The 24,857-nt window shown below is 49.2% G+C and overlaps 7 protein-coding genes across 7 annotated transcripts; 1 reads left to right on the plus strand and 6 right to left on the minus strand.

Annotated features, from left to right (window-relative positions):
• Positions 1-8,555: 8,555 nt before the first annotated feature.
• ASPWEDRAFT_44574 (uncharacterized protein) lies at positions 8,556-9,344 on the minus strand. Its single transcript, XM_040836298.1, has 3 exons — positions 9,281-9,344; positions 8,876-9,222; positions 8,556-8,824 (listed from the first exon to the last, which is right to left on the minus strand). Exons 2-3 carry the CDS (start codon positions 9,188-9,190, stop codon positions 8,666-8,668), a joined length of 474 nt encoding a protein of 157 aa, XP_040686123.1. The 5' UTR covers positions 9,191-9,222; positions 9,281-9,344; the 3' UTR covers positions 8,556-8,665.
• ASPWEDRAFT_44575 (uncharacterized protein) lies at positions 9,191-9,771 on the minus strand. Its single transcript, XM_040836299.1, has 2 exons — positions 9,715-9,771; positions 9,191-9,613 (listed from the first exon to the last, which is right to left on the minus strand). The coding sequence occupies exon 2, from the start codon at positions 9,470-9,472 to the stop codon at positions 9,257-9,259; it is 216 nt and encodes a 71-aa protein (XP_040686124.1). The 5' UTR covers positions 9,473-9,613; positions 9,715-9,771; the 3' UTR covers positions 9,191-9,256.
• On the minus strand, positions 9,404-11,179 carry ASPWEDRAFT_140263 (putative alcohol dehydrogenase). Its single transcript, XM_040829399.1, has 2 exons — positions 10,115-11,179; positions 9,404-10,062 (listed from the first exon to the last, which is right to left on the minus strand). Exons 1-2 carry the CDS (start codon positions 10,922-10,924, stop codon positions 9,766-9,768), a joined length of 1,107 nt encoding a protein of 368 aa, XP_040686125.1. The 5' UTR covers positions 10,925-11,179; the 3' UTR covers positions 9,404-9,765.
• A 385-nt stretch (positions 11,180-11,564) lies between these two features.
• Positions 11,565-13,034, minus strand: ASPWEDRAFT_44577 (uncharacterized protein). The gene has a single exon (XM_040836300.1). The coding sequence runs from the start codon at positions 12,634-12,636 to the stop codon at positions 11,758-11,760; it is 879 nt and encodes a 292-aa protein (XP_040686126.1). The 5' UTR covers positions 12,637-13,034; the 3' UTR covers positions 11,565-11,757.
• Positions 13,035-13,867: 833 nt separating this feature from the next.
• ASPWEDRAFT_54052 (uncharacterized protein) lies at positions 13,868-20,930 on the plus strand (the record flags this gene model as incomplete). Its single annotated transcript, XM_040838001.1, has 8 exons — positions 13,868-13,965; positions 14,128-14,560; positions 14,614-16,105; positions 16,250-18,559; positions 18,613-18,910; positions 19,147-19,151; positions 19,625-20,219; positions 20,270-20,930. The coding sequence occupies 8 exons, from the start codon at positions 13,868-13,870 to the stop codon at positions 20,928-20,930; spliced, it is 5,892 nt and encodes a 1,963-aa protein (XP_040686127.1).
• A 159-nt stretch (positions 20,931-21,089) lies between these two features.
• ASPWEDRAFT_54053 (amidohydrolase) lies at positions 21,090-22,790 on the minus strand (the record flags this gene model as incomplete). Its single annotated transcript, XM_040838002.1, has 2 exons — positions 21,090-22,518; positions 22,582-22,790. The coding sequence occupies 2 exons, from the start codon at positions 22,788-22,790 to the stop codon at positions 21,090-21,092; spliced, it is 1,638 nt and encodes a 545-aa protein (XP_040686128.1).
• A 489-nt stretch (positions 22,791-23,279) lies between these two features.
• Positions 23,280-24,760, minus strand: ASPWEDRAFT_175728 (putative RING finger domain protein; the record flags this gene model as incomplete). Its single annotated transcript, XM_040831404.1, has 4 exons — positions 23,280-23,520; positions 23,593-24,030; positions 24,087-24,598; positions 24,653-24,760. 4 exons carry the CDS (start codon positions 24,758-24,760, stop codon positions 23,280-23,282), a joined length of 1,299 nt encoding a protein of 432 aa, XP_040686129.1.
• Positions 24,761-24,857: the final 97 nt, after the last annotated feature.

A 24,857-nucleotide genomic window follows, 5' to 3' on the forward strand; every position in this document is an offset into this window, starting at 1 on the left:
GCCTTTACTTCCGAGAGGCACGACCTTGGAGAAGCAAGGAGAGTTCAGATGAAGGGGACGCCGGAGGGAGGAAGGAGACGGATGCAAGGCACCCAAGGATTCGCGGCAAAGGGGGCAAAGAGGCAGAGGGAGAAAAAACCAACCTTGACGGAAGAATAAGGATCCAGATGAATTCCCACTTTCCCAAAGGGTTGAAAGGTAAGATGAGATGAGATGTTCCGAGCTAGTCGTGGGCGGATTGGATGGGTGTTCTCAACCGAGACAGTCAAGACAGGCCGAGAATCCCTTTGGTCCAGATCACCTCCTGAATGAGTTGTCGTCAGATCTCTCAAAAGAGAATAGAAAAATAGTCGCAACCGGATAGAGGAAGCAAAATTCGAAGATCCCAAAGGTACAGCTTTCCGGGCTGGAGACAAACGGGTCTGCGGGGGTTGCTTCTACTGTCGAGGGGCAAACGCGAGGATCAACCAGTTCGTTGGAGGCAATATTGAATGTCAGTCAATTCAATATTCCCCGAATCCTTTTTCTTTTTTTTTTTTCTAATTCCAGTCGACTTGTTTTTTATTGCTTTTCCGTTTTGTTTTCGTCTGATTGCGGCGTTGATATCGGGATGGATTAGATATTAGACGTTATGGCAATAAAACAGACAACCCTATCCACCTCTTGTTTGATGGAATTCCTCTTTTGCTTTTTTTTGTGTATTCGTATTTCAGACCAACAAACGTAGCGAACGTGATGATGGAATAATATAGTCGAAGCCGAAAGCGAGTGTGACGAGCGAACGTGTGAGAGAGACGAGCGAATGAATATATAAGACAAAAAGGAAACGAAAAGGGCAGAGGCACACTCAAGATGTCATCACAGCAAGAGGGAGATGAAAGAGGATGAGGGGGAGAAGAAGGAGGAGGGGGAGGGTTGAATAATAAAGGAAGATGGAGATGGAGATGGAGAAGAAAAGAAGGCCGGCAGTTGAAGTTTGATGGATGACGAGAGAATAATATATTACTTTTTTTTGGGATTAAAAAAAAAAAAGAAAAAAGAAAAAAAAGAGGCCTTGTCCACTTGATCCTCCCAAGTCTGCACTAGTTCAGAAGTAAAAGAAGACGAAGAATCCGAAGAGAAGAGGAGGAAACGGACTAGTGGGAAAGCGTGGCGGGGGATGCACAGAGGGAGGTTAGTGAGCAGGAAGTATAGTATGGCGATAGTGACATAGAATTAAGAGAGCAGTGGGCACAGTATAAAAAAGTACTCGGGGGGAGCCACCGTTGGTAGCACACCAGCATGCATAAGGTATAAACCTCGAGATCCAATGTATTATTATTACTGCGATGGAGTATTTTTTTTTTTTATTTTTACGATGGAGCAAGCACCGGTGCATTTTGGTTGGCTGGTTAATAAAGCAGGTGGTTAGTTCCGCCTGTTACTGTTATCGAGTCTGTCTGTTTTGCTGCCAAACTTGGGTTTGTTCTGGCGTAGTGTATCTGAACCGTTGATATGCCTGAGCTGGGAAAGCTTCCGAAGGCTGCAGTCTCCAGTCTTCTACTATTGTCTTTTCTCTTCCGAGGTATTACTTCTTTTTATTATTTTAAACTTTCTCTATTTTATTTTATTTTATTTTACTACAGTTCTTCTTTTTGGGGGGGAGAAAAAGAAAGGGTGGGACGGAGGAGGGGGGGTGGGAAAGGGAGTTCCCTCTGTTGGAGTTAGGTTAGATCAATAATACCAGCCAAATACTAGCAAGGGTGCAGCAGGAGCAAAGAATAGCAATCGAAGTCTCGGGGAAAACACCCTTTGGGCGGTTTACGCCGCTGGGCGAAGTGGGTAATCTATGTAGTAAAAAAAAAAAAAAGAAAAGAAAAAAGCATGGGGTCAAAGGGGGGGCGTATCGAAAATACGGAAGGCAAGTCGTCTGGTACTTGTTTAGTATCAAAAGGTGGTTTGTTAATTGTTTCCTTCCACTTTGTGCTCGTGCACTAAACTGTGTTAGGAAGGGAGCCTGGAGCACCGCCTCTTCTTGTTTTTTCCCTGGGGTTTTTCTTTTTTTTTAACTTGTCGTTTCCTGTTGGCCCTGGATGTTGCCCCACCCAGTACCCCTGCCAATCAAAACTCGAAGAACTGAGTGAGAATGAGCCAAAAAAAAAAAAAAAAAAAAAAAGAGAGAGAGAGAGAGAACCCTCCATCGAACGGTCAGTCCATGGAACCGTGGAAGGGCGCCGTTCGTTGGAGACAGCCAGAGCACAGCGACTGAGAGCGCGGATTGTATTATTAGTAGCTTCTTTTTGGCTTCCCCTAGTCTCCACCCTCCACCCCCCCAATCCGGTAATCCTCTACTGTACTGCCAGTCTGTCTGCCACTGAAATCAAGCATCCATTGTTTCTACTGTCTTAATTCGGCTGAAGAAAAATCAATAGCGTTTCACTTCAGTTTGTTTAGCCCTGTTCTATACATACCCAGAGCTACTACCAAGTAGGTAGGTCCGTACTCTACTAGGTACCTACCACTAAACTACATCTGATGGTTATCAGGTTAGGGTCCGGTGGATATTTGGCACACCTTTCCCAAGTAAGTTTGGCATCGCGACTGTCGCGCGCTTTTCTCTCCAAATTCCCTCACCTTGGTCAATCTACTCCGTACTTCCCCACCATCCCTCATGATCTCAGAATAATAAATAATGACGATGGTGGTTGTGGTGGTGTCTGTTGTTGATAATCGGATAGGACGGAGATGGATATCCTCCGGGCCGACACTAAGAATATCCTAAGTCCTAACTCACCAGTTAAACTTCTACTAACTGACTAAACGACCAGTGACCATCATACCATGCATCACCCACACGAGCTGCTGCATTACAGCATTGTGATGCGGATTATATTTGGACTGGGCTGATGCTGCTCACCTGCTTACACGGTTGGCAGCCTTACACCCGCAGTCATTCAATCTGTCAGACCATGTGGCGCTGGAATTCTCGTATACTTGGACTTGCATTGATGGCATGCCATGGGCAGCCACTGATGACTTGATCATCAGACCGGGCCGGTAGATAGATGGATACATGGATATCTCCATAGGATTTCCTGGAGGAGAGAGAATTAGTGTTAGTTAGGTTACCTTGCTAAACAGCTCTAATACGAAGCTAGGCCGGAAGAGGACTAGATGACCGCCAGATCGGGCGGACATGATAGCGGCTGATCTAGGGTGCTAAACATAGCAAGCCTTGCATTGGTGTCCAGACCATGCAAGGGCCGATCATTCCCATTGGCCCAGATCAGTGGGGGGGGGACCACTGACAGGGGTCGTTTGGTTTTGCCCGTTCAATTCCTTCGTGGGATGTAAGAGAGGGTGTAGTAATCCCGGTTGTCTGGTGGCACGATGCACTCACTACGTTGTGGTCATACTCTGCGCTGTCACTCTGTCAGATATGTATACTTGGTACATACATAGTGCTATCTGTAAGTGTGTATAAAAGTTTAGTGTAAGTGGAAAGTACGAAGTGTAAAAGTACCAAGTAAATCCAAGTGTAAGTGTAATCGATCAAGAATAGACGATACTCAAGTTAAGTTCATCATGAAGCATCGACTCGACATCCTAAACAGAGGAGTAAACTGTAGAGGTCCCGCCTGCTTGGATGAGGTCACAAAAAAAGTTAAGGACTGCAGATCGCGAGGGAAAACAAAGAACCAACCATGGATTGATGACATCCCTCACAGTCTACAGATCGATCAGGATCACCAGCCGTCTGTCCACAGTGTAATGAGCAGTACATGCTAGCTGGTAGTGATACAGACTGGACACTTCGAAGCAGCCAGTGCCGCACTAACATTCCAGCCTTTGCCACGTTGAGCGGTGGTTTACTGCACATAGGGTTATCAGCCAGTGGGCCCCGAAATGATCCGCAATCTTTGAAGCACGGAGACAACTACAGCAACATACAACATACATATTACACTGTAGTCAGTAAGGCATTAAATTAAATTTAATATTATAATATAATGTTAAATTATATTATTTAACTGCTATCTACATTATCGGCCATTGCTCGGAAAAATCACTGTCACCTATTAGTTCGGCTCTCCATCAACTTCTAACTGCTACGAAACCCCGACCGAAGATCCACCGCGGCGCTCCACTGCTTCGCTTCTTGTTTTGTTTCGCCGGCGGTGTGAATCGGTTACCTGATTTGACTTTTGTATAGCATAAGGCATCAACATTTAATATTATACTCTACATTCCACAGTATTCTATGCTTCTTCTACCTTACCTCGGAAGCATCATTTCATTCCGAAATCACTGCCATCTGCAATCCTTACTACCTACATCATACATAATACCTGCATACAGCCCAACCTCACAGTCTACTCAGGAACCCGTCCGACACTAAGGGCAGAATGTCTTGCTCAGCCACTCTGACTGTGGCCATGAGATGCCAAATACTGCTGTATTAAGTGCATCTCCCCGGGATCAACTTTCCCCCGTGATCCGATTCTATCTTTCTTGTCTTTTTTCTTGACGCTGGGGAAAAACCGTTTGTTGATTCAGTTCAGCTCAGCTCTCCATGTCACGACGATCTCATCATCAGACTACACCAATCCTCAATTGGTCGCGTCTTAGTTGCTATAAACAGTAATCATCGTCATGATCATGATTTTATTATTTTTTATGTTTATGTTTATGTTTATTATTATTTATCTTATTACAGTATTTTCAGATCAGCAAACACTGTCATCTGTGGCACCCTTGCATGTCCCATCCAAGCTTCTGTATTATGGGCACCATCGGGCAACCACCGGGCCTTTTGCGATCACTGCACGCACGGGGTGCTTAAGGTTGTTGAAACCGACTTGGGCTCATTTGCGCCAGCAAATGACACACCCTGCAGCGGTTTAGCCCTGAAGGCTGGGCTCAATAGTCGCTTTCTTGTGCATTCAACATACAGAGACAAGGCCCACCGACCCTCGACTGCCTTGGCATCAACGCACGTTTCCTCAACGGCGATGCCGATGGTGATGTCCATGCTGCCATAGTCATAGTCATGATGATGGTGATGATCTAGGGCTGTTAGCCAGGGGTTCAGCCCGCCAGTCTCGCTCTGATTGTTATTTTGGTGTCGCGATCGTCGCTGTGTACAGCCTCCCTGCGCGCTTCGCTTAGGGCGAGTGCAGGGTCTGTTCAGCTTTTCAACGTTCTCCCGGCCTGAACGATAAACGATTAGGGTTGGTCAACGGCAAAACAAGGAAACAATCCCGTTCTGGTCATTATTACCCTCATTGTTTTTGTGTCTTAGTCGTTACCTTTTGGGCTGACCTGGTCAATCCATTACTAATAGCCCATACAGAGGTTCAATAACCTTCTTCCGGTACTGGAGATGTTTCACCCATTACATTTCCGTCATGTTTGAAAAAGGAAAAAAGAAGAATGAGAGAAAAAAAAAAAGAATATTTGAGTTTCAATGATCCCACAGAAAACAGGACGATCCTTGCGTTTGTCTTGCCTCGGGGCTGTGGCAGGCTGGCAGCAGCAGCACGGGGTGAAACATTGGGGACACCATCGTCGACTTCTCCGGTGGGATGCCGGCAGTTATTGGACGAGTTTGAGTCTCCTGTGCAGATCGACTGTCCGTTCTTTGCAGATCGAAGACCAGCCTTGCAGCTCAGCTATCCACATTCGCCCACCGATGGTGATTTTCGATTATGAGAAATGAAGAGCCGTTATTGGTGGCTGTTGGAGTATCATTCTTGGGTTAGATTTACAGGATGAGTAAGACTGAAGCCAGTTGATGCGACTGGCAATAGTAAGAGCCTCTCATGAAGCCTACCAACAGATAATATCGACAGACAGTACTGAGTTGCTACGCAAAGCCTATCTGGAACGGGTGTCAACATGACTTAATTAAGCTATTGTTAAGCTAACGGCATAGTCCTAATACCATAGCTCAACGCTCGTCTATTGTGAACGGTACCGTTACTGCTGGTATCGGTCAGGCCGACAGCTGAGATATTGGACTATCTTCACACCCAGTTTCGAGTTTGAAACCTATGGATCCATTACACCTACTATTCAGTCTATATTTGATAGCAGGATGAACTATGCCTTCGGAATCGCCGACAACCAGCAGATAGAACCCATGACTGGCTATGTTCCTGACCCTGCAATCAACACTTGCAATTTGGAGAAGGAGAAAGTAGATAGCTATTCGTCTTTCGTACGTTGTGGCTGAGGGCTCGCATTTTTTTGAAAACAAACTCGTTCACTTTCCTATCAGAGTGTATATCCGAAGAACCATCCGAGAAGATCACTGGCAAAATAGTATAATGTATGTATATCGAGAGTAGGACTTTGTTCCCAATCGGGCAACTGAATGGATGGACCTGAGTGACTGGCGGGGGGAACCGTTTCCACATCAGATAAACTTTGGCTTTTGTAAGGCGTATTCTATTTTATTCTACCTGGGTTATGCTAGACTCTGTCTTTGGAGTAGATGGTAAGTACTGTACTATGCAAGAATATGGATGTTTTCTGGAATATCAATTCTGATAACAGTGAGTCCATTTTTCAGTCATTATACTAACCAAACTAGGTAGGTAGCGTAGACATACCACAAGTTATGTACAGCCACGACGAAAATAAACCATTCCAACTAAACAGAGCAAAGACCACCAATTATACCCAAAATAGTCTAATTACCTTGAATTGACATCTGCAGACCCTGCTGGCAATTACGGCAGTTATGTTATGCCAAGATTTTATATCCTGCGTCTGTACTTAGTCTGTAAAAAAAACTGTCTGTCGTTTCAGATAGAATGTAATTCGGGTTTGGTTTGATTATTTTAATCGTGGATTTCTTAGCCCTAGCCCCTCCCCCGGCTTTTTAACCCTGATTACCTATTTCTTAGATATTGACAGGTCCTGGGTTTAATTAAATGTTGTGCCACTGACCACTGCGCGTGCCTAATTATGGATTGCATGTTCGATTTGTTATGTAGTGTAGTGTTGGTATCCACGTCGATCTGCTATGAAGAAATATCCATATCCATTCGGTATATCTACTTACGGTCAGTACTACAGTCAGTCAGTGTACCTTCGGAGAAGCCGAACCAAAAATACCCGACACATTCCACATTCCATCATCAATTATACATAATCATAATTATTATTATATAATTAGCAAAAGGTAACTCAGAACAGGAAATTCTCCGGCCATTCCAGTTTTTTTCATTTTTGGCGATTTCTCGGTGCGCTCCAATGCCCGGATCCGAATCGTACCGTAATATACAGTAATTGTCTACCCAGTCAGGTTAGGTTAGTACCAGGTTTAAGCTCTCGCCGGTTCAACGGTGTGACTTCGGATTTTTTGTCTATTTATCCCGCTCTATGATGCATTTTGTCTCTCTTGCCGTAGTTTAAGGATGATCGGAAGGCTGAGTAAAAGAGATGTGGGACTGTGTTTAAACGGTTTATTCGTTGATCTTCGCCGCTGTTGAAGATAGGGGGGGTCAGGGTCACCACTGACCAACTCTGCCTAACTGCTTAGGTTATTTAGGTTGCTCTACTTTATTCTCTCTTCAGCTGCGGCAGACGGCAGTTCGGCTTCTGTGGAGCTATACCTAACTACCTAGGTAGGTGGGCAGTGCAGCATTGATGCCCCGGTTGATGATGTCTACTTTCTGGTCGCGTTCCTCGGCGTAAGGGCATATTATCTGCCGTTTACTTGATATCCTGATTTTAGTTAATTAGTAGTAAATATAATAATTAGCAATGTTATAGCATTACATCATAATATAGTTACTCGTATGTTTAATAACAATTCATCTACAGCTTAATATACATTCGTATCCGATATATATACCCGCCACAGTATACAGATCATGCAGCCTTATGCTTTATCTGGATCAGGAGGGCCACATTGAAGGCTTATGCATGTATTATAATAATAACCTAGATATCAGTATCTATCAAGGTAGTATCCGACTAGCATATAATACAAGGTTTATTTGGTTACCTGACATCACAAAACCAAAAAATATATCATGATCCATGACCAAAAAGAAAAAGAAAAAAAACCCACTAACCACTAAATGCCCAACCTGCATCGCCCTAACTTCATAAAAAGTAACCCTAACACCCAAAACGGACTAACCCAAACTTTAGCCTCACCAGACCATGTGCAGAGCCGCCCCACTGGTCTCGTGACAGTCGCCCAATCAGAAACTCAGCCAGTGAGAGATGGAGAAAGTCGGCCCGGGCCCCCCATCTCTGTAATTGCCTGTTTGGGCAATCCTCTTGGTGCTTCTTTTTGGGTTGTTTTTTTGGGCTGGCTGAGGTGCTGGCTTAACGGGTGGCTTTTGGACGGATTGGGTATGGGCTGTTCCGTGGATTAAGTGTGGTTTTCCAAGAATAGTTGGCTATCTAGTTTGTTGCTTAGTGAGGGTTGAGATCTATGTATAGACAGTAGGTCGGTAGTAGGGCTAGTGGTGAGTGTTGAGCTGAGGTTGAGGTTTCTGGTCGAAATATCGGTGTACACAGGATAGAGTAGATGGAGAATGTACAGTAGGTAGAATACTTGGACAAAAAGTAGATGAAATCATATTGATATTCACTCGCAAGCAATACAAGGAAGAATCTATCATCCCTGCCCTAACACATAATCGTAGCAAACACCCCCGTCATATCAAAAACCAGAACTCTCCTCCACGGTATTGCCGTAACACAGAGGAAAGAGCCCTGCCCAGAACTCATACATATCAGGTTTCATCTCCTTCTCCGAAACAAGCCACTGAGCAAAGGTGCATTCGGTCTCGAAAGGATCTGAAGTTCGGAACTCGACAATCTGTCTTGTTAGCAGAGACACTTGCAGAGTTTGCACAACAGTTATGCTCACCTCACTATACTTTTGCAGGGCCAGATAATACCTCCCTCCAAGGCAAAATCGTGCCTTCATAATCCCCCTCCCGACCCTCTTCGCTGCGATCGAATATATCCTCGACAGACCCTCCCGATCCAGATCCCCCTGCTCTCCGACGTCGAAGCCCCCTGGCAACTTCCAGCCCTGCCGCAGGTAGATGACCTCAACCAGACGCGTGAGCACGTTCGCTTGCCAGGTTACAAGGAGTTCGTGATGAAACGACTTGATATGGCGACGGAGTTTGGAAAGGTCGAGATTGAGTCGAACGGTGCTCGATCGGATTTTGGCCATCTTGGCCTCCAGGATATGGTTAAGGCTGGCGAGTGCGTTGAGAGTGGTGGTATATTTCTACGTTGGTTAGCACAACTGATTCTCTTCGAGTTTACCTAGGGAAAGCACCTCGAGTGATGAAGACGAAGACGAAGTCGATGCTGCCGCCGATGCTGCTGCCGATGCTGCCGATGATACCTCCGACCCTGAACTCGAAGTAGAGGCTCGTGTCCTGGGCTTGGATAGATAGAAGGACATCCCAGGGCCGTACAACTCGACCGTGTCGACACTCATGGATGACATCCTGATAACTCGTAAGGTAACAAATATCCAATGAGTGAAATAAGTCTGTGTCGTATCGAATAGACGTCGTGCTGGGTTAAAGAATGGGAGCTATACTGGTTCTTGGATGTTGTTATTCTTAGCCAGCAATGGAAGTCGAAGGTATCATGAGTCGTAACAGGAAGGAACACCCAGAACTCTTTCCATTTTCCAGGCAAAACAACATTTCAATGACATGGATGTTAATCTCGTCTCTTCATTAGGGAATTTGAACCGTCTACATAAAGGCAACCTGCCATATGACCCCCGATATATCACAGCTTACTCTCCGAAGCCTTTCCAAACTCGAACACGAGCTTGCCAAACTGCTTACCCGCTTTCATATCCTCAAAAAGCGTATCGAGACTCGCAATATCATCCAGCTCGCTTTTCACAACACGCGAAATCACCGGGTAAATCTTCTTTGCCTTGACATAATCAACCATCTCCTTGAATTCCTGGCGAGAGCCCATCGTCGAACCACGAACGTCGATGTTCTTGAGAACGGCTTGCATTGTGAAAGGCATCTTGGGGGAAACGGTCATCCCGTAGACGGAGAGAACACCACCAGGCTGGAGATGGTCAGTAACAATGATTCAAAGATGGCGTAGTTGAGAAGCTCACCTTGAGTAACTTGACTGCCTTTTCTACCGAATCCCCACCAGCACCGTCGATAACGGCATCAAACGATGACTTGCCAGCTGGGAGCAGTCCCAACAGCTTCTTCTCCCATCCCTCTTCCTTGTAGCTCACACCTCCCCTAGCGCCGAGCTCGACTGCCTTCTGGATCTTCTCCTGACTTGAGCTTGTCACGTAAACGTCGGCACCTCTGGCCACCGCAAAACGGAGTGCGATCAACGCAACACCGCCGCCAATACCCGTCAGCAAAACGGCAGCGCCTTTGCCCGAGTTCCTTTCCCCAGCCTTTGTCACTAGAGCTCTCCATCCAGTCAACCCAGTTAACGGCAGAGCAGCAGCCTCTGCATCAGACAGATGCTCGGGAGCCTCCTCGACCTCCGACTCCTCAATTGTCAGATATTCCTGCAACGTTCCCTGGTTGTAAACTTTGGTACCACCCATAATGCGGTATCCCTTGGGATCTTCTGGTCCATCAGGAGAGTCCTTCCAACCCGTACCTGGGTTCAAAATAACCCGCTTCCCCTGCCATCGTTCGGGGGCCGTCACGTCGGGACCGGCACCGATAACGGTACCCACGCCATCTGCACCCATCGGCACATCAAAGGTCACACCGGGATAGAGATGCTGACGGAGGAAAACATCGCGGTGGTTGAGAGATGCTGCTGTGATCTTTACCAACAGCTCTCGTCCCTGCGGGGTAGGTCGAGGCAGGGTTTGAAGGGAGAGAGGATAGTAGACCTGACCGGGCTTACCGGGTTTGCCATCAATAGTGCCGAGAAAAATAGCCTTGGACATTGTGAATTGTTCTGGTGCTAAGTAATCGCCGAAGAAAAGGAGAAAAGGGAGAAAAAATTGGGCTGCAAGTGAGGTTGAAGTATTGTTGAGCAACGTGCGGGGATGCGTTGCTGTTATCGATAACCGAGGGATGATTTTATGGATTAATGATCAGAACGGCAGCAAACATTGGGCATCATTAACAGCTGCAAAGAGAAAGAGAAAAACACAAGATTCAATAGCAGAATTAAAAAGCTTAAAAAAGAGTTGCAGTACAACTGTCGAACTAATGCATTCGACACTACTAGTCAATAATCTCGAACGATATACCTCGGTCCATGGAGGACTGGAAGATCAATGACCAATTGGCATATGATGCAATTCAAAGGTATTAATGACGAGGAAATAAGATATTTTGGCTTTATCTGCCCCTGTATGCAGTATGCTTATTATTGTGTTCTTCAATTAATTGTTGATTGTGTCTGGCCGTAGTGTGGAATGTATATTTTTTCATGCAGACACTGTCTATATATGACTCGCAATCTTAAGAAGCTGTTTAGCTAGACTTAGACCCGTAAAATAATTCCATTTACAATATTTTCATTTACAATGAATAATTCAAAGTGAAAAAATGAATAACAAAGATTGAATGCTATCATCACTCCTGATTATGTAAGGATATCTTCGACGTCATGAGTGCCGTTTTAGGAAAGATTGGCATATTAGGTGCTTTCTTGTAATATTGACTGCTAGGTGTTCTATTTCGTGGACTATGTAAGAAATCTATGTAAAAAATAAAAAATAAATGTAATGGTCACTTTAATGACCACCTGATGAGTGGCATTGAGCCACTGTCAGTAGATTGGACTATGGTAAGTTGTATGGAAGCAGTTCTTCCAAACCGGACGACGTCGATGATAGGATCTGTTCTCAACATCCGTTTCCCGACCATCGTCGGGAGAATGTTCGGCGGCAGTGGCGTATTCTGTGCCCTGGTTTTCACCACCGGGAGTATGGTAAGGGACATGGTGGTGACGTTGTCCAATATGGCAAGGGTATATATTGGCCCATTCAGCTACCCGGTCGTTGTAGTCCACATCAAGTCGTGGATTTTGCACCGAGGACGAACGTCGGTTGGAGTGAGGCTTCATTTTCAAGGGGGGTTCTGGTTGACTTGCTCCAGATGACGAACAAGTGCACGGGGGGTTTGGCCTGGGAGAAACGGGGTAAGAGTAGACTTGCACATGCACAGGATATCCATGAATGTAGGGACATGGACAAGGAAGGTCCTGTGGGTGGATATGACTCTCGCAAAGGGTTGTTGAGTATGATCCTCTTGATTCTGGCATGTGATGCTGGCAATCTGATCTCGCTGCATAAGTGTGGCTGCTGCCATCAGAGCAGGAACAATGCTTTGTTTCCGAACGTGGCTTGCATGCGTCATGGCGGTAGCATCGCTCATGCGTATCTTGAGATAAACCCTCGTGGCTTCGTGGGCAATCGATATAGCCATCAAGACTGCCCGGATTTCCATATTTAGACATTGAATTATCTGACGGAGGTAGGGATGCTGGACGCGAACAGCAGCTTGAAGGCGAGAGACTGCTACTCTGAAGACTTGATGAAGATGTTGGGACCTTCTCGATTCTCTCTCCTACAGCACGACCTGCTCGGAGTGGCTTGCCTTCCCAGTACCAGGAAAAAGGTATATCGCTGCTCCTGTTTCGTCTCATCTTGCAGATCCGGACTTTTGGATGGTCTGTTATGTGGAAGTAGCTAGAAGTTCAGCTAATGTCAAATATGTGATGTGTGAGAGACCTGAAATGAGCGATTGACGACGTTTTTGATATCTCCATATGGCCCAGTCCAGGTGGATCAGTCGTTTCATGAGAGAAAGCGCTGTGAGACAAGTCAATCAACATAGCAAACATGCTTGCAAGCACGCAGTAAGGACGCGGCAAGCAGCAGGATGTAGAATATTTGGAATCGTATCAATGAGAGGTTGGGATAGGGATATGAAGCCCAACAGGCGATGAGTTCCCCACTGCGGGCATAATATCAAACATCGACATTGTAGGAGAAGATTTCAAAGAAAACCCTCTTCTAAAAATACTCTGATGATATTTATTTTGTCCATCTGCAGCTGCAAAAGAAAAAAAAAAAAAATCGACACGTCGAGAGTGAAAAGGGTGTTTGCAGCATCAGCGCCAGTCACGGGACAGACGTGGCAATAGGCTTGCAAGTTGTTTGCCCCATAGCAAAGAATGAATCTGTCAAATCGATGTGTTGATAATTAAATATTGAAGATTCTAATCGCTGCAAAACAATCGTCCATGATCTGTCGACAAACTGCATCCAATTTTGCTGCCAATGTGTTGATGCCATCATCTCATCCATTGTGTGTACTGTCACGTATTGTATTCTGCAGTGCAACCTGGTGGCTGGCATCCCCGAAAACAGCGATTGTGCGCGGTAATACCGTTACTGCCACGTCCGCTGCCCGCAGCCTCTTTTTTTTTTTTTTTTTCTTCGCTTCAGTTCGATGAATGCCAGGAACTTTTCGAAGAAACTTTGAGATCTTTTTCTTCTTCTTCTCTTCTTCTTCTGCTTCCTTTGGAACTTGACTTGGATCGTCTAGCGTTCTTGTTTCCTTCCAACCAGACCGACCTCAATCCTTCTCGCCTCCACAGCAAAATTACAGCAGACACCCAACCCCAGAAGTCCGTCCATTCCACCTCCACTTCGACTTCGCTTCGTCTCTGTCGCTGCGGAATCTTCCTTTCCTTCTTCCCTCGTGTCTGGTGTCGTTGTCTTCCAACTCCCAACGCTCGCAATCCCCTCTCACTTTTCCAATCCGCCACTCAAAAAAAGAATCTCGCGCCGAGCTTTCGTCGATTCGATTTCTTTTTGAATCTTTTTCCCGTTTGCTGGACCGACCGTATCATCTAGTTTGATACCGCCATAATGCCTACGCCACTCCCTTCTAGTTTTGCTTCAGCTGCTGCTGGCAACATCCACGATTCCTCCAGTAGGAGAGGTGATGGAACCGCCGGTGGAGAATGGTATGGATAGTCCTGTTCTCTTTGTTCTTTTGGAAAGGCCAGCTGTGGTGGCATTGTCTGCTGGCCACATCATCCCTTTCATCAAGCTTGCCCACACCCAATTTTTTTTGTCCTGAGCACACCCTTCTTCTGTTACTTATTCTTTTCCTGCTATTCCTTCAGGTCTCGAACTCGTATGAATGGTGCAACACAGACCTTCCGCCGCCCGTCCGTTGCTACGAACCCTTCTCAAAATCGAGACAGCAGCCAACCTACATCCGCTTCGACTCCTACGGTCGGTGCTTATATCCCCCCACATATGACCTCGAATTCTAGTGCGCTACGTAACGGAGCATCCGGTGAAACTCGTTATTCCAAGGACCAGCTTCTCAGTTTTTACAAAGTTCAGCGGGAGACGGGAGCTTTGAGTAAGAACGTTGCAGAATACTTTGTTGCCGACTGGGATCCTCATATGGAGGCGCCCTCTGTGAATGGGGGAGTCTGGGGGAAGCGGGATGACCATAAGGATACTCCCTCAGGGCCTGAGGTGTGCTGGGACCATGGAGGACAGGTCGAGCCCTTGGGATTAATGGATATGGACGATGATGAGAAAGAGGTTCGTGTGCCTGTTTGATATTGACTTGGAAAGAGCCGTGCTGAGTGGCTTAGTTTTTCACCGTCTCGGTCAATTCCCCTCTGAAGCCCCCACCGACCAATGCCAACAAGGATAATACCACTGGTGTTGGTACTGCAGCAGCACGCAAAGCTTCAGTTTCCCAGGGCCATATGAACAACTACAACACCTCCTCTCCCAACGCTGCGCGGCCAGGACCCAGGCGTCGGGAGACTGGCGATTCCGTTGGTAATTCCATGTCTCCTACGACCAGTGGTTCTCGCTTTTTCCGTGACGAGACGAACACCTCTACCCCACCCCCGTCTCTTCTGCGCCGCAAGACCGATTTCCGAGATACGGCAACCAAGCTTGATGATAAGGATAAGGAGGGCCCTGGTGAATCTGCTTCTCCCTTTGGATCCCTGAAGCGCAGTTCCACCAATCCTTTGAGTGCTGGTGTGAGCGGACCGAGCTCTCCCTGGGGGGCAACGGCCTCGCACAACGCCAACTTCTCTCCGATGGGGGCTTTTGGGGCCTTTTCAATGGGATCGAATAACGCCCCGACCCCGACCACGGAAAAGAAACCTGGATTTGGCAGTTTGCGTGGGGAAAGTCGTCTGAAGGGCTTGTTTTCAAAGGATAGTTCGGAGGATATTGCAGGTTCTATCAAGGAAAAGGCTTCCCTCAGCAATTTGGAAAGGCTTACTGAGAATGAGGGTGACAAGCGCTCACACTCACCCTGGGGTGAGGCCGTCAAGACGCGTGCTGGCCGCAGTGAAACGAATCCCTTTGCGGAGGAGGCTCGTAGCGGAAGTGCTGCTCTTGGCGGTTCCCAGGATGTCGAAGCGCCACCTCACAGTGTTGACCAGCTTGGGTTCTCCGCATTTGGAATGACGTCTAGCATCCCTGGATTTCGTGAATTGATGCAGAGCCATGAGAATTCGCGCAACCCGACTCCCAGCCTACTCCAGGGCCACGAGCCGACTAGCCCTACTAATACTAACCCCTACCAAAGCCCGCACGGGGAAAGAGTTGACGCAGATGATGTCGAGACTGATGGATCTGACATTCAGAACAGCCACCATCCTGGTCTTACTGGACTTCGTGACCCTGCTGGACCTTTTGGTTCCATGAGAAGGGTTGGGTCTGGAATGGACTTACCTTCGATCGACCGCAGCCAAACATCTAGTGTCGCTGGAAACCGAAGCTTTTCTAACCTTGGTGCCCTTGGGGGTCTTCCTTCTCTTGGAGGTGCTGGTGGATGGCCTGCTTCGAACGCTGCTGTTGGCACGCCTACGCGCGAGAGATCTGCCTTTGCGACCGGCTTTGGCGACCCGATCTTTGGCTCGGCGGCTGATCTCCAGTCCCCCAGCTTGTCTACACTGGGAGGCAGTGGCCTTTTCAGTCCTCATGCTGGTATTTCGGGAACGGGTAGCCTTGGCCGGTCCAGCAAGCTTGGGTCTCTCTTCCCTGCTGCCATGCAGGAGCAAATGCAAAGTGACCTGGCAAGACAAGACCCTGTCATGGATGATGGAACTAGGCAAACAGGTGAGATTTTCAATCCGAGTGTGATAGGAGAAAGCCCCGGAAAGGCTCGTTCTCCCGGGAAAGAGCAACAACTGCTTTCTCGAGGAGGTGTCTTCTCTGGTCTCGACGGCATTGAAATCGGAAGCCCGCTGATAGGTCAAGAAGATCCCCAGCAAGCAGAGAAGCCGACGGCGACCTCGGCCTCGCAGACCCCAGTCTCCGCTGTGGGCTCGATTCCCGCTACTTTGGGCCACGAAGTGCCGCAGCCCAGCCAAACTCCCGGCCAGACTATCAGCAACCCTGGCTCCGTGCCCCCCGCCCAGCAGCGGACCATGGTGATGCCGGATCGCATGCGCTGGATCTACCGTGACCCGCAGGGCAACATCCAGGGTCCATGGACTGGCTTGGAGATGCACGACTGGTTCAAGGCAGGCTTTTTCAGCCCTGATCTGCAGATCAAGAAGCTCGAAGACCCTGAATTTGAGCCATTGGCGCAGCTCGTGCGACGCATTGGAAACTCGCGTGAGCCCTTCTTGGTGCCCCAGATTGGAATCCCCCACGGGCCCGATCCCAACCCTAGCCCTTGGACAGGAGGACCTACGACCGGCTCTGCTCAACCTCCTTTCCCCGGTAGCTTCCCGAGCTTCGGCACTACATTGACAGCCGAACAGCAGAATGCCTTGGAGCGCAGAAAGCAAGAGGAGCAATATCTGATGGCCAGACAGAAGGAGCATCTCGCTCAGCAGCAGGCGCTGATGAAGCAGATGCAGTTGCAGGGCGTTCCTCATGGAGTGCACCCCCAGCAGCTCCAGCATCACTCGAGCGCGCACAGTCTTCACAGCCAGCCCAGCTTCGGTAGCATTACTTCCCCTGTTGGTTTCCAGCCATCGCCCATCCAGGCTCCCATGCAAGGACAGCAGCAAACCCAGGGCCTTTTTGATGCCGCTGGTCCTTTGAGACAGGGTGCTTTGCCCAATGTTGGCCCTCAGATGCTTGGAACGGACCTGGTAAATAGCCAGGATCAGCTTCCTGCCCTTCTTGATCGCCTGAACGTGAGCCGTCCGGACCCGTTTGGATTCGGAAGCCCCACGTCCTTTTCTCGCCAGCCTGATAGCTTGTTCCACCAGCAGCAGGTCGCAAGCATGCTCCAAGATCGGGCCCAGCTACAACAGGAACAAGACCAGTTCGACGCTGGACAGGGAGATAGCTTGTTTGATCAACAGGCTCGCGAAGAACGCCTTCGTCAGTTCCACGCCTTGAGGGCTCAAGAAGGCGAGTTCGGCATGCGGACCGCCGAAGGCCTCCCTACCCATCCCGCTACGGGTCCATCGCAGGAGGACGAGACCGAGGAAATCCAGGAGGAGACGGAGACAACCACCCTTGAGGTTGAAGAATCCCCTGCCATTGGAAACGAACCGGTTCTCACTCTGTCCCAACAGGTGCAGAAAGCTGCGCAACAGCAGCAGGAGGATCAGATGCAGCAAAACCAACTGGAGCAGCAGCAGCAGCAGAGCCAAGCTCCTAAGGAATCTGTGTGGGCCAAGGTTGACAGCGGAATGCCCCAGCCCTTCCCCCCCCCACCTTCCGCCTCGCCGCTTCCCGCTCCCGCCGCGCAGCGCAACCGCCAGAACGTGGCCGAGTCTCTGGCTGCCAACTCCAGATCTCAGACTCAGACCCCCGTTGAACCCCCCGCCACCTCCATTGCTCCATGGGCTAAGGAAGCCAACGAAGTTCCCAAGGGACCCTCGCTTAAGGAGATCCAAGAAGCCGAGGCTCGGAATGCCGCGCAAAGGGAGGAAGTGGCCGCTGCCGCTCGTCGTGCTCAGCTGCTTGCGGAACAAGAACGTCTCAGCCAGGCTCAGGCTCAGGCTCCGGGTCTTCCTTCGACCGCCAACTGGGCCAGCAGTGGATCTCCTTCGACACCAACATCTGGATCAGTGTGGAACAACAAGGGCCAAGCCGCCTCTAACGGTGGCGCAGCCAAGAAGACTCTTGCCCAGATCCAGAAAGAGGAGGAGACTCGCAAGCAGCGTCTGGCAGCCGCCGCCGCCGCCGCAGCACAGAACGCCGCTCCTAGCCCGCCTGCGTCTACTGGAAAGCGATATGCCGACCTTGCCAGTAAGGTGACTGCACCTGCATCTGGACCTGCACCTGCATCAGCTGCCCCGGCCGCTTCGGGTGCGTGGACCACGGTTGGTGCTGGTGGTAAGGCCAAGGCACCCCCTGCTGCCCCTCTTGGACCACGTTCGACCAGCGGAAATGCTCCAGCGGCCCCGACGGCGGCGGCTGTCGCAGCCAAACCACGAACTGTCGCTGCGTCCACCCCCACCACTACCACCTCTACCGTCACCACCGCCGCTCCCCGTACTGTCACTGTGGCCAGCACTACCGCATCCAACTCGAACCGAGCTATGGAGGAGTTCACCAAGTGGGCCAATCTGTCACTGGGCAAGGGCTTGAACAGCAACATCAATGGTAAGTTTGTTTGGTGTCTATATCTACTAGGATTTTGCTAACTTTTGGTACAGTGGACGACTTTGTTCAGCAACTTGTGCTGTTGCCTGCAGAGGCGGAGATCATTTCTGACTCGGTGTATGCCAACTCCCAGACCCTGGATGGCCGACGATTTGCCGACGAGTTCATTCGTCGCCGTAAGCTTGCGGACAAGGGCATCGTCGAATCTGTGGCTGCCAGCGCCTTCGCTGACCAGAACAACGCTGGAGGATGGAGCGAGGTGGCCAAGAAGGGATCGGCTAGTGTCCACCGTGAGGAAGACAACAGCAACGCAGCCTTCAAGGTTGTTGCTCCCCGCAAGAAGGGCAAGAGGTAAATGTGAATTGGAAGGAGTGTGTATGCGAGACTTGTCTATGTTGCATCTAAGAATCTGTGGATAACGCCATTTTGTACCATGATCAGCTCATCTGCACGAATGATGGCTTTGGCTTGATATTTTGATGTACTCGAGTTGGTTTTAAGCACAGTCAACCCAGTGCTAGTCAACATATTGATGTTTCGAACTTGACATCTTTGATTTCACTGTAGATGGAGTATTTTTCATTTAGCGTATGTAGGGTTGCATCCGGCCGTTGAATACGAGGGCGCGCCCTTTGAGGGACGAGACCTGCCTAGACAATGTAGATCTGTTCACTAGAAACCGTTCAGAGTCCAGATCCACAACTGTTAGACTGAATCTGATCGATTAATAGTATCGTGGATTCCAGTGGAGTCAGCGTGGCTGATCATGACTCAATTACGACGCATGCCGTGCTGAGATTGAGAGATAAAACCGCCGTTTTCTTCACTCCACCGTCTTTCCTCCCCTCCACCAAGATCATCACTCCCATCGCTTTTCATCTTTAGTTGGATATAAATATACCTATAATAATCATACTTATCTAATACCATGTCTCCAAATACACCCACGCCCTTTGGGGCCCCCATGCTGAAGCATTTCTTGATTGACCCCAAATTGAAACACCTCAACCACGGTCTGTCTCCCCGTCCGCATCCATCAACCAAGATATTAACAATTCCTATCAGGCTCATTTGGCACATATCCCGTCCAAGTGCAAACAGCCCTTCGTCAATTTCAAGCTGAAGCCGAAGCTCATTCGGATATCTTCATCCGCAGAACACAGCCCAAGGGCATCGACGCCGCCCGCCAGGCTTTGGCTGCATTCCTCAACGTCTCCGTCAACGAGTGCGTGCTCGTCAAGAACGCCACGACGGGCGTCAATACCATCCTGCACAACCTTGATTTCGCCGAGGGTGATGTTATCATCTACTTTGATACTGTCTACGGGGCCGTTGAGAAGAGTCTTGTCTTCTTGATGGAGAAGACGCCCGGCCTGAAGGCAAGAAAGGTCGAGTATGCCTTACCGATTAGCCATGATGATCTGGTGAATCGGTTCCGGGAGGTTGTCCGGAAGACTAAAGCGGAGGGGTTAAATGTCCGTGTTTCTGTCTTTGACACTATCGTCAGTAACCCCGGTGTGCGGTTCCCGTTTGAACGATTGACAGAGGCGTGTCGCGAGGAGGGCGTGTTGAGTTTGATTGATGGTGCCCATGGCATTGGACATATCCCTTTGGATTTGGGCATGCTAAACCCGGATTTCTTTACAAGTAATTGTCACAAGTAATGAATCCCCTGTTCTAATTCACTGCAGGATACTAATCCATGTATAGATGGCTCTATGTCCCCCGTGGCTGTGCTGTTCTTTATGTCCCCCTTCGTCATCAACATCTTATCCGCACTACACTTCCCACCTCCTGGGGGTTTATCCCAGCTCCCACGTCGCGTGCCACCCGTCCCTCGGTCATGCAAGGGAACGGTAGCACAAAATCTGCCTTTGAGATGCTTTTCGACTTCGTCGCAACTAGTGATGACACCCCGTACATGTGTGTTCCTGCGGCGCTGAAATTCCGGTCCGAGGTCTGCGGCGGTGACGACCGTATCTACGCTTACCTTGAGAAGTTGGCCAACGAGGCCGCAGATATTGTGGCTGGTGCTCTGGGGACGGAGGTGATGCAAGAGCCGGGTCTTAAACCGGGTGAGACGAGCCAGATTCGTCGGTGTGGAATGACGACTGTTAGATTGCCGATTGCAATTGATCGACTCGCGCAATCTGATATTGAGAGACTGGGCAAGTGGATTGAGGGCGAGTTGATGGAGACGTATGGGACGTTTGTGCCTATGTTCTCGCATGGAGGTCATCTGTGGACTCGTCTAAGTGCGCAGGTCTATCTTGAGAAGAGCGATTTCGAATGGCTGGCTAGTGTTCTGAAGGAATTGTGTGGTCGGGTTCACTCGGAATATTTTGGAACAGCAACGAAGACTAAACTCTAGGAACTGGAGTATGCTAGACTATCCCCAGAGGAAGCCGTTACGAATGATGAAGAAGGCTATATAGAAACTTGAATGGGCTGAAAAGAAGATGACGTGACTCCACCCTTCTATATACTATCTACAGACATCGAACCTATATAGACCATTCATACAATGATCTTATGCATCCCTTTTATACACCCTCTCCCCCTCAAAATACGTCGCATAAACCGACGCATCCAACAACTTCTCCGCTTCCCATTCCATATCCAACACGACAAAATCAGCCTTCTTCCCTACTTCCAAGCTGCCTGCAATCTTATCCGCAAAGCACGAGTACGCTGATCCCGCCGTCGCAGCCGATACTGCATCCAGCAGCGATAGCGCAAAGTGATCGTTCACGGTAGTCGTCAGCCCAGGCTCCCGTGCAGACCGTCTCGTCGTGGCCGTGTACAGATTCCGTAGAGGCAGATGCGGTGCTGTGGGTGAATCCGTCCCGATAGCAAGGGGCGCCTTGTGATCTAGGAAATCCTGATAGGCAAATGCTCGCTTGACTCTGTCTGGACCCAACAGCTTAGGCCAGGCACGCAGGATAGCCGGATCAGCGTGGACAGGCTGGATAGACGCCGTGATGCCCAGATCGCCCAATCGTTTAGCATCCTCGGGTGCCGTCAACTCCAAATGCTCGATACGGTGACGCTTCCCTGCTGTCCCAACCGTTTCGAGGGTATCGATGGCTAGACGAACAGTCGCGTCGCCAATGGCATGGAGCGCACACTGCAGACCAGCCGCATCGGCCTTTTGCACTACTTTCTGAAGCATATCCGCCGGCCAGAGCGCATCGCAGTTCGTCCCGTTCGAAGAATACGGCTCTGTAAGCGCCGCCGTGCACGCATCAATAACACCATCGCAGATCAGTTTGATGCCCGTGATACGGAAATCCGGAGACGTCGACAAATTGAATTGTTGATGGAGTTCGATGGCCCGGTCCACCTGCGCTAGGTTCTCCTCATTCGTCTTGGAGGGCGAGATGATCCAGTGTGCCGCGAGGCGAATGGGTACTTTGCGTCCTTGCTTCGCTTCATCTTCGCGCAGCGCCGCCATCGCTTGCCAGGTGTTTTCGTCCGTCGCCATCTCCACCATCCCAGTGTACCCGGCTGCGTTGTATGCTCTGACGGCTTCTCGGATAAACGACAGCTTCTCCTCCCTCGACGCGACTTTGGCTACGTGAGGCCAGACGACAAGCACGGCGGCTGCTTCACTAAGAAGACCGGTGGGAGCTCCCGTACTCTCGTCACGGTGGATCTCGCCTCCCTCTGGGTTGGGCATATCGTGGACGTTGAGCTCGTTCAGAGCAGGCGTGTTACACCACGCCGAATGCAGATCCTTGGAATCGATAAAGATAGGCCGCGAGTCTAGATCGTCAATCATACTAGCCAGCGCTTTGCCGTCTGTCATGGAATGCATCCAGCCACGGCAGAATAGCCGTTCCGCGTGAGGTCGCTCTTTGGCAGCTGTTTTGATGGTGGCGCGGATATCTTCGAGGCTTTTGCACTTGTCCAGACTGATTTTGGATAGAGACGCTCCGAAGAGAAGCAGGTGCATGTGGCTGGATAGCTTGTTAGCGTATACTGTACAGAGTATGCCATGGTGAAAATATATGTTTTCTCACCCATCGATGAACCCCGGGACAACTCGTCGTCCTTCCAAATCTACAACTTCAATTCCATCTTCCTGTCCCGTTTGGACGACAGCTTCATCTGTATCGTTGCCCACATGTACGATGCGGTCGTTGTCGACGATCATGCAGGTGCGGGGAATCGATACATCCTGCGTCGCGGCCCCGCAGATAATAACGCCATTATTGTAGATTGTTTTCATGGTGAGTCGAATGTTGACAGATCAATTGATTGATAGAAGAGAGTTGATGGGAACATCTTTAATTGTCTGGAGGAGTCGAGTCGTCTCTATCCAAGTGGATATAGCCAAGATGGCGGACATTTGTCCGTGGAAGTGGGGGAGATTGCGCCCTTTGATCAGCCAAAGGTGGGGTAAACGATTACTGAAGAATTTATTATAAAGATATTGAAGTCATTATTCATCTGGGTATCATTTTGCTTGAATGAATGAAATTGCAGTTGATGCGAGTCGGTATAAAAATAATCAAGTCGTAAGTCATCATTCCATTAATTACACCATCAACGCGGAATAACCAAGATATCAACGCAAAACCGCGTGGTACAGCCCTCCATCTATATTCCAGGTGCAAGTCGTTGAAAATTAGTCCATGTCCATTTCACCCGTGGATATCCAACCCAGTGAAACTCAAACAAACCTCCTGAGCTATAAGCCAAAAGGCATATGCGTATCTTAAACTCCTCCTCCAAACCGGCTTCTCACCCACCCGGTCAAGCCCCCACCGTTACTTTCACTCCGGTTAGATCGTCTGCGATCTGATTCATTGGATTCGGACTCGTTAGTGTACTGGCGTTGTCCGAACAATGGTGAGCGGCCACTGTGCTCAGGTACTGTGCCGGATGAACGGCGATTGGGAGAAGGAGGCTCAGGACTATCAGTAATAACCACGGGATTCTCACTGCTTCCTTCCTGTCTGTAATACAATCTATTAACAACCCTGAACAAGACACCTGAGATAGGCCCGGAAGACTAAGGCTCGACTCACTGAGCTGGAGTGTTGATGCTGCGGCGGCATTGAGGACATGTGTTATGCTGATGCAACCACATTTCAATGCAGCCAAAGTGAAACCAGTGTTTGCAAGGCAGCTCTGTGACCTCGGTGCCCAAATCCACAGGGTCCATACAAATTGAACATTCCGCTTTGCCTTCAGTACCCAACATCTCTTGGTCAATCTTTTTCTTCGGCAGCGACCGAATAGCATTCTGGGAGGCTGGCGGGGGGGCGGTGCCACTCGAGGTCTGATCAACCAGCTGAGATACTACCCGGTCTAATTCTTCCTGCGAATATACCGCATCTCCGTGTCGAGTGAGATTCAATAGTGTTGACAACATCGCCATCGGATTCGGGCCAGTCATGACGCGAGGGGCACCTCCCCCTCCAGGTGCATTCATCGCAGGGTCTGGTCGGAGGAGATCAAGGATACTGATATACGAATTAGCACGCAAATCCAGGGGAAAAGGGCGAAGAACCAAACTTACTCTCCTAAAGTGCTTAAAGGTGGCGCCATATTCTGCGGACCATTTGTATCTCGAGGAAACAGCCTCCCCGTTGCACCAAATTCGGGCGGCATATCTCTGGGACGCTCATCAGGCTCAGTGCTATCCTGCCGAGGTGTTTCTGTTCGATCCTGATTACGCCGTGTTTCTGCCAGGCCGTTGAATATCGTTTCCAGACTGCGCATCATCGGCATCAAAGGATCCCCTGGCATTTCTCTTTCGAACCCAGGTGGTCGTCTGGGGGGAAAGCTTTGGCCACCAAACATGGTGCTGGTGAATGTAAACCGGCCATCCGGGGACCGGTATGTACGGTGTGAATATCCATTTCCGAGACCGGAGCCGAATCCATGGGGATCATCCAAATAATCGTCCTCGTTTGCCCAGGGATCGTGATTTGCCCAGGGGTTAATCGGGGAGCGCGATCTTTCTCGGTGTGGCGGGGTTGAGAGGCCGGCATGGGAGGTCTCTTCTGGACTTTCTGGGGGGATTTCGACCTGGAAAAAAGGGTTAGGGAAGGGAATATAGGACAATATAATGAATAAACATACAATCTCCGTAAAATCTGATTGACAGTGAGGGCAGGTCAGTCCACTTTCGTTGCGAAGCCAAACGCCCTCACAGGCATGACAGAACATTCGATCCCCACTATCAGCCATGATAACGATGTGGAGGGGCAGAGGATGTGTCGAATGTAGAGGCAAAGAAAGAAAGAAATAAGTAGATCACAGGAAAGAAAAGTGAGGCGTGTCGATC

Source organism: Aspergillus wentii (genome assembly GCF_001890725.1).
Source record: "Aspergillus wentii DTO 134E9 unplaced genomic scaffold ASPWEscaffold_7, whole genome shotgun sequence".
NCBI lineage: Eukaryota > Fungi > Ascomycota > Eurotiomycetes > Eurotiales > Aspergillaceae > Aspergillus > Aspergillus wentii.